The sequence below is a fragment of the Melospiza georgiana genome, chromosome 15 (assembly GCF_028018845.1).
Source record: "Melospiza georgiana isolate bMelGeo1 chromosome 15, bMelGeo1.pri, whole genome shotgun sequence".
In the NCBI taxonomy this organism is placed as follows: Eukaryota; Metazoa; Chordata; class Aves; order Passeriformes; family Passerellidae; genus Melospiza; species Melospiza georgiana.
The window spans coordinates 7,048,242-7,056,447 of record NC_080444.1 but is presented as its reverse complement, the minus strand read 5'-3'; the positions used below and the strand labels follow the sequence as shown (position 1 = coordinate 7,056,447).

General features: G+C 45.4%; 1 protein-coding gene across 1 annotated transcript; it reads left to right on the top strand.

Annotated features, from left to right (window-relative positions):
- Positions 1-1,071: 1,071 nt before the first annotated feature.
- On the top strand, positions 1,072-8,184 carry LOC131089934 (leukotriene C4 synthase-like). Its single transcript, XM_058034951.1, has 5 exons — positions 1,072-1,129; positions 5,127-5,226; positions 6,960-7,030; positions 7,702-7,783; positions 8,037-8,184. The coding sequence occupies exons 1-5, from the start codon at positions 1,072-1,074 to the stop codon at positions 8,182-8,184; spliced, it is 459 nt and encodes a 152-aa protein (XP_057890934.1).
- Positions 8,185-8,206: the final 22 nt, after the last annotated feature.

Sequence of the window (8,206 nt, the reverse complement as noted above, 5' to 3'; positions counted from 1 at the left end):
AACTAGAAAAAAATCTTGCTGTGTTGCTCTTGGGAGAAACTGCAGGTCTGGTACATGCACAAATTCTGTAGTGAGGGTTTGTGTGTGTGACTCAACAGAGAGAAATGCAATGGCTCAACCACCAGCATTAAGAGAAAACCTTCCTCCTCTTTGATTTAAAAAATTTTAAAGTCAGAGCAGTCATCCATATAAAGTTGCTCAAGAACATAAGGTAGCTTTTCGAACTGATGCCAATTTTACATTTGTGAAGTGGGGAGAAAAGTCATTCAGGGCTAAAACATTGCTGGTTTTCAGATTTTGCATTTTACAATTATGACTCTGATGTCAGTGTAACATTTCTCAGGGTCTATGTTTCTACATCCTCTGCTGCCTTCAGAACTAGAACTTTTATTTTGAATGTTACCCAGGGAAAGGTTTGTATTGCTTAAAACCTTCAGAAAACTAGTAAGGGTGAGTGAGTGCTAGAAAAGAACTGTACTCCTCTTTGGTAAACTGAAGAGTAGTAATTAGTAGGATAAAGTATCTGAATGTTCTGTTAAATCACAGAATCTGGTAACAGAATCAAGTTATTCCAGCTGGAGTGTATCAAATCCTTCATGTGGTCAACTCCACTACTTGAAATAAGAGCAGAAGGTCAAGTCATTAATTTGTAAATGCTTGTTAATAATTTTTACAACCTTGCACATAATTGAGATGCTTCAGAGCTCATTAAAACTAGCAACAAAAGGGCTGGAAAGAATTCCATCATCTTTCCATTGCTGGCAGCATTTAATTCAATAATGGCATAAAGTCTGTAAATGTAATTAGAAGAATTTGACAGTTTGCTCATGTAAAATTCTTCCCTGCTCTATTGTTCAGCAAAAGGCAATTGGCTGAATGGAATAGACGTTTTCTGGTGGGTGGCTGCTTTGGAAAACCACGTGGTGTGGAGAGAGTTAAGGTGAGCTAAGGTGTGGTGGAGGAAACACCTGTGCTCAGAGGCAGCTCTGTGGGAGTGGGTGGTGCTGGGAGAGAGTGTTGGGACAGCTGTACCCAGCACATCAGGCTGGGCTTTGCTCCACAGTCAGCAGCATGAGAGATCAAATTGACCTGCTGGCCACAGTCACAGTTCTGGGCGTCCTGGAGCAAGGTAAATGTCCTTTGTACAATGCCAGTATTCAGCTAATCATGTTAAACTTTGTGGGATGTGGTTCCTGTGTTTTTCTTGGAGCATCTGTGGAGTGAATGTCACTGTTTTCCAACATGGTAAAATGATAGAAATTTTTGGCTGTTAATGGCATGTGTCATGCCTGAGGGTAGTCACTATTTAGCAGGGACTAAAATGATCCTCAAAGCCAGCAAGTAAACTTTTAGACTTAAAGCAATTTCAACGTGATGTTATTAAAGTAAACTAGTTTGTGATTGAATTTTAGCAGGTAATTTGTAACTTGCAGTGGCTGGAGGTAGCCAAAATAAAGGCAGGTTAGTAAATGTGCTGGTGAGGAGGTCAGTGTACAGACAGACCTGGTGTGGATGTAGGAAAGAGCCTCGTGCACATGGCTGTTTCTCTGTGACAATATCCATGTTCGTAATGCACAGAGCAGATGACAAGATGCACTGAGAGCAGAGTAATTTGGAAACTAATGCAAGTTCTGGTCAGAAATAGACAGCTCTTCAAAGGAACTCAGTGACTTCTAATTTAAATAGATGCATTGTGTTTAGACCATTTAGAAGAAGCAGCATTGTTAACAAGCTTTGTTTATTTGTGGGTTGTTCGGGCAAAGTTTCTCCCGCTTGAGCTTCAGGATAGTCTCTCCCCTGCCTTGGATGGGGACAGAGCCCCCATTTTATTAAAATCTTCACTGTTCCATAAGGAAAGGTTTGTGGGGTTTGTTATTACTGTATTAATTCACCATACAGCTATCACACCTTTGCTTACAAATGGATGTGAATCCCTGAGCAGCATCATGTGCTTTTAGCTGTCAGGTGATAAATCTCCTAATATAAACATTATTTAAAACAAAAGATTCCACTTTAAAAATAGAGCTCAAGACGCTGAATTTTCAGTAATTTTCACTCAATTTACAGACATACAACTACAAACAGAAGAAACTTTTGTACTATGTATTTTTTTGTTATTAAACTAAGTGGAGGTGGAGCGAGTGTTTAGTGTGGAAAGACAATACATGAAGAAAACTTGAAATTGAGTTACAGAAATGCTGCTCAGCTCCTTTCCTTTAGGAAACCCTCAGTAGCAAATCCCTAGATAGCAGTTTTGTCTCTAATATTTTTGTTTAATGAGAATTTCAAGTACTTTTTAAAGGTTGCAGCATGAAGCATTTTACTTTGATGGCATACAAGCCAGGTGAGAAGCCAGCAGATAAATAGCTGGCATTGGCACCCTCCTATCTGTTCGATCACCTGAAGTATCCTGGTTTATGATCTCTGTGTGGGAAGCCAAGGAGCAAATTGCAAAATACTGTGTGTTTCCTTTCCACCTAGTCCTATGAAATCTGCGTGTCACGGGTTCAGAGCTGCGCAGTGGCTTTCTCTGCATGTTTTGAAAGGACTTTCTGTCGGTGAATTAGCGGTCTGGGATTCACTCTGAGCAGGGGAGCACTGAAGCGCAGAGATGGGCTATCCCTACAGACACTCCTCCATCACGTCCTGGAGCAGGAGATGTAATTTAATGGCTGACCTTGGTACAGGGTTGGTTGATTTTTATGTTTCCTTTTGAATTTTCTGGGAGCCTGCAGTTTCTGGGTTCTTTCAAGTAACTTTCCCCTTTTTAATTTAGTCATTCTCAGTTTAGTGAAACCCTGAGTTTAGCACTCTGTAGATGTGTGCCCCAGCCTTGTGGTGAACATTGTACCACAGAGCAAAATTTTTCTACTCCAGTTTTTTCCTCCAGTCCCTTATTTTACAGCTTCAAAGGAAAGAAAACTTATGCAATGTCACTGTCAGGCCCCAGAGGGCTTGTTTGCCAGGTTCACTCAAATGTGGCAGATAGCAACTGTGATATGGTTTGACAAGTTTGTGTACATAATCAAATAGAGAATGAAGAATATTTCCACTGAAGAGCAAAGTTCAGGGAGAGCTGAGCCCCTAAGCCAGGTGGGAATCCACACAGGTGATTAACCTCAAGACATGAATCACAAGAAACAATGCTTTGAAAGGTTCTTCAGGGTAGATTGAACTCTTTTTCTCTAGGAGTCTGTGCTGAGAAGGCTCATGCAGTGTGGGTTTTTTCAACACCTCATTCTGGGAAGTGCTTTTGTGAACTGGTTCTTCACCCTTACACCGGGTTTGGGGAACAGCCAGCCATTCTCCAAAAGGCTCCTGCTCCTCTTGGATGGTTGTTTTGTATGTCACCCATCCCTAAGTGTCAAGGATCTGTGTAGGACTTATCTGAATATTAGGCCCTGTGTAGAAGCAAGGTGCTAAGTGCAGAGCTGATGGAGAGGTTTGATGTGGAATGACTCTTACCTCACCCATCAGTCACAGGAATCCTACCTTGGGAAAGGTGCAGATGACACAAAGCAGGATGAAGAGCGTTGCCCAGTGCAGTTGGGCTAATGCCACAAGCCAGGTCTGCTCATGATGCTGTAACTTCAGCTCAGTCCATTTCTGGAGAGGAGATTGGGATGAAACCCTGAGAGCAGCAGGGAGGAGGGGAGGTAACAGGATGGGTCCTGGTTTCATTTTGTACCCAGGGCTCTCCAGCAGCTGCTGAATTCCAGTTGTGTGTTACACCCCTCTGGATTCACAGAGGGAACACTGTATCCTGCTGGACCTCTGCAGAAGGGTGACACCCTCACCCATCATCAACCTGCTACAAATGAATCAGAGGGTGAAACAAGAATGTTCCCCCCACTTTGTTCTGTCAGCACCTCTTGTTTAGGGTTGGGTGTCTGTGCAAGGTACTAGAACATGCTTAATTGTTCTTATATGTGTTCTGAAAGGAATGACTGTATTTTTGTTAGTAAAACCTTGTGATACACAAGTCACATAGCATCAGATTATTTACATTTCTAATTCCCTTCTACATATGTTCTAATGCTTTTCTGCAGGCACATGTCTTGTCTTTAATCTTGGAACATCTGTCCCTACTTCCCCTTCTCTGTCCTGCTGTTCTGCTTTTATCTTTGTTACAATAGGACAGTCCCCAAGGCAGGCCTTGCACCCTGGCTCCTTGTGTCTCTGGGATGCTCTGGAAATGTTGCTATGTGAGGACTTTGCTCACTCAAGTGTCTCAGTGACACCACCACAGCCACCAAAGTAATTGTTTTTATAATTTAGTTTTCTCCTATATGAAAATAGGAGTTTTCAACAAAGGCAGCAGTGTAGTATTGCACCCAAATAAAACAGAGCATCAGCAATTTCCTGTGGGAGTAGGAGCTTTCAATAAATAGTGAAACACTCCAAATCTTCATGTTAGCAAGTTTTCATTGTTTTGAAGTGACTTTCCATGTCCTTTACAAATGTACAAAGGACTGATGTAGCAGACACTGAGTCAGTGCCTTGGCTCGAATGTGGCACAGGCTGATAGCAGGCGTGGGCAGCACCTCTGCTCCTTGACAGCCTTGGGGCTGTCCTGCAGGAGTGAAGAGCAAGAAATAATCACCCTCTTCCCCATTTCCTTTTATTGCCATAATTAAGAGCATCTCTAATTGACTGTCACAGTGCTGGACAGTGTGGATGCTGCTCTGTGACATGGGCTGTACTTTGCACCCACTGGGAATAGCAGAAAGTGTTGCACATCATTCCCATCAGGCTGGCTGAGGGTGCACAAGTACCCTAAACACGAAGTGCAAGATTAAGAGGTAATTCTGTGACTCAGTGTGGATGTGGTAAGGTTTTATTGTGTGTTTGATCTGCCAGGGAGCAGCACTGAGGGCTCTGCTGGGTGTGAGATGATGCAAAGTGTCATCCAGCACTGGCACTCAGCTGGGATAACCAAACCTGAATTTAAAGCATGAGAGTGAAATAAATGGCACATTTATTACAAGTCATGTGTGGCAGCCCTGGACTGGGGACCTAGATCATATCAGCTCTTTCATTCTAACCACTTGCTTGATTCCAAGCCAGGTAACACTTGGCTAAATAAACACTGCTGCTCTGTTACCACTCCTGTGTTCTGTTTTCAGCCTATTTTGCAATGCAGGTGATCTACGCCCGTCGGAAGTACAAGGTTTCCCCTCCTGAAACCACAGGGCACCCTGAATTTGAGCGGACCTTCAGAGCTCAGTAAGATTTTGACTTTTTGTGGTGACTTTGTCTAGATAAGACTTGAGTCAGTTGTCACTGTTGGAAGAGACTGGTTTCCCTCCATCACCTTTCTGCTTACTGCTACTGTTATTATTATTTTTCAGTGCTTTGTGTGCAAAGGTCTGCGTTTTGATTTGGAGCACTTTGGCTGGGGTGTTTCTGTCCATCCATGATAATTCTCCTTCTGGCATTGTGAGGCAGCCAAATTACAAATTAGTGGCCGTATGGAGGAGGTGCAGAGCATTCACAATTAGAATCATTAAATTTAATATTACCATTGGCTCCAAATGGTGAGAGCAGCCAAAGCTTTATTAATAACCTGATATTTTCTTGTAATGTTTTGCTGTTGAATTGAAGCAAAGGGCCTTGCTGGCAGAACCAGCTACAAGGGCATTTTAATTTTTTCCCTTTCAGAAGCCATTGTACTGTGAGAATCAGCACTCGTGGGCCCCTGCTGAGGGCTGTTTCTTTTTGCTCTGTTCCTATGGAGAGAGCAATGCTGGAGCTAAACTGGAAACGTTCACAGATCCCTTCAGCTTCCAGCAAGCACCAGATTCCATCTTTCATCTCAGTCATTCTGTTTTGTGAGCCATTGAAAGGAATTGGCTGGAGCTGGTGTGAAGGGTAATTCCAGCCCGGCACTAAATCCCGAACAAAGCAGCTGCATTCCCTGCCAGCACACAGGAAACATTTGTGGAGTGACAAAAACACCAGCTCCAGTCCTTCTGTGGGACCATGGAGGGCCAGCCTGCCTGGAGACATCAGCCTCTGCGAGCTGGGGAGCTGCTGATGTGGCTTTTAATTAAATACTTAACTATTAAATGTGTGTTAACCAAGTCATGCCATAGGCTGTGGTAGGGAAGGTGACCTCGGGGAGTTTGGACTTGAAATGTTGCTTCTTTGTGGGTTTATCTTCTCTTTTCCTTGTGGAGGAGTATACAAATGAATAATTTGATATATTGAAAAAAATATATATGGGAAAAAGTGGTATTGATGCATTACTCACTTGAAACCTGGCAGCCTCCCCTCACTGAGGCTCAAACTGCATTTACAGAACAAGGTTCTTCAGACTTTTTCCAGCTCCCAGTCTGGCTCCATTCTCCAAAGGTTTGTATATTTTTGGCCAACATTAAGATTAAATTGCCTAGGGAATGGTAAAATGTGGGAGAAGCAAAACCAATGTCTTTAATAGCACAGCTCCTACTCTTGCAGAAAATCTGTATGTTTGTCACTAAAGGAAAAAGAAGGAAAACCTGGCTGTAGATCTGATCACCTCCTGCTGAATTTTATCTGAGAGAAGGCTCCTTCTTGGTGTGTGACTTGTGTGACCCAAATTTGGGCTGTGTTCACCCAAGGGGAAGAGAAAGCTCCTTAAATACTGACAAGGCTCTCCCCAGCAGCTCTCTGGGATGGTTCTCTTTGAGGGTCCAGCAGAGACAAATCTCCATCTCAGCCATAGCTTGTCGTTCCAGGGCCATGTGAATGCAGGAGAGGTGAATGCTGTGTGGTGTTTGGCTGCTTTTTTCTCTATAATACAGATATTGGGTGTGCTTGATCACAGAAAAGGCTCCTTTCCCACAGCACAGGGATGGTTCTCATCAGCTCTTTTAGTTTGCTCCAATGTGAGTTTCCAATTCCCTTCTCCAGCCTTGGCTAGCCAGGCTCTGCTGTTCAAGGAGGCAGTTTTAACTCTCATCTCTGGTTCTCACCAGGGCAAACTGCTCAGAGTACTTCCCAATCTTCATTTCCCTCCTCTGGGTTGCTGGAATCTTCTTCCATCAAGGTAAGAGGGATGTGGGGGGGAACTCCAACCCAAACCATGTGAACAAATCAAAAAACCTCAGCCCCAATTTAAATCCCATTGTGACTCAGGCATTCTCTCTGTGCCTGTGAGGCTTTTGTTCATGGAAAGCAAATTTCCCTTTTAGCTGGATTGACCAAGAAGTGCCTCAGCTCCAGCTGGGAGCAGCTGAGCCCACTCCTGCCTGGAGGAGGAAGCTCTGGCAGCCCTTGCTCCTCTGCTGGAGCCTGGCTGTCCCCTTGTGCTGCTTCTCCTGGACAAGGTCAGGCTGTCCCAGGGTGCCAGGGTGCCAGCAGCTGAGGCAGAGCTATGTCACAACAAGAAACCATAACCCAAACATTTACTCATCCACTGTCCATCCCTACCAAGTGAGCTCAGGGGATTTGGTTGCTGCAACCATTTAGTTGTGAGGAGAAACCACATAAGGGAGCACTGCCAACCCCAGCCCCAGGGCAACTCTGTGGGGCAGAGAAGTTCATCCCTGACAAAAAGGGAAGGAAGAAAACTCATTTAAACTCCCACCACAATGGTTTATAGCCAAACCACTCTGTGTTCGGTTTTCTGGTCATGCCCCATCTGCTGGGGGCTGTGCTGGAATGCAGTGTCAGGGATCCTGAGCCCAGCAGAGCTCAGCTCCCCTGTCCCTGTCCCAGGTGTGACTGCAGTGTGTGGGCTGCTCTACCTCTACACCCGCCTCAGGTACTTCCAGGGCTACGCCGGGGCTGCACAGGGACGGTAAGGACTTGACAGGACCACAGCAAACCCCAAACCTGCCCAGGGAGCCTGGGGGCAGGAGCTGGCCCTGGAACAGGCTCCCTCCCTGTGCCTGGGACTGCAGGCAGATTGTCACCTCCTCCGCCTCCTCCCCTCCTGCCCCAAGTGCTTGTGGCTGTGTCACCTCTGACTGTCCCAAAGGAGGGGTGGGGACAGCCCTGCCACAGTGTCCTGGCCAGGCTGGCAGTGCCTGATGGTGTTTTCTCCCCCCCAGGTTGGGACCACTGTATGCCAGTGCCTGGCTGCTCTGGGGGCTGCTGGGGCTGGCACTGGCTGGGCTCCTGGCACACTTCCTGAGGCCCAGATCCTCCACATGGATGGCAGCACTGGTGTGGCCTCTCCAGCTCCATGGAGCCTGGTGAGAGGGGCCACAGCTCCCCCAAA

Coding starts and splice junctions, on each gene's coding strand:
- LOC131089934 (XM_058034951.1), top strand. CDS start 1,072: ATGAGAGATCAAATTGACCTGCTGGCCACAGTCACAGTTCTGGGCGTC. Junction 7,031..7,701: donor TGGAATCTTCTTCCATCAAG/GTAAGAGGGATG, acceptor TCCCTGTCCCAG/GTGTGACTGCAGTGTGTGGG. Junction 7,784..8,036: donor GCCGGGGCTGCACAGGGACG/GTAAGGACTTGA, acceptor TCTCCCCCCCAG/GTTGGGACCACTGTATGCCA.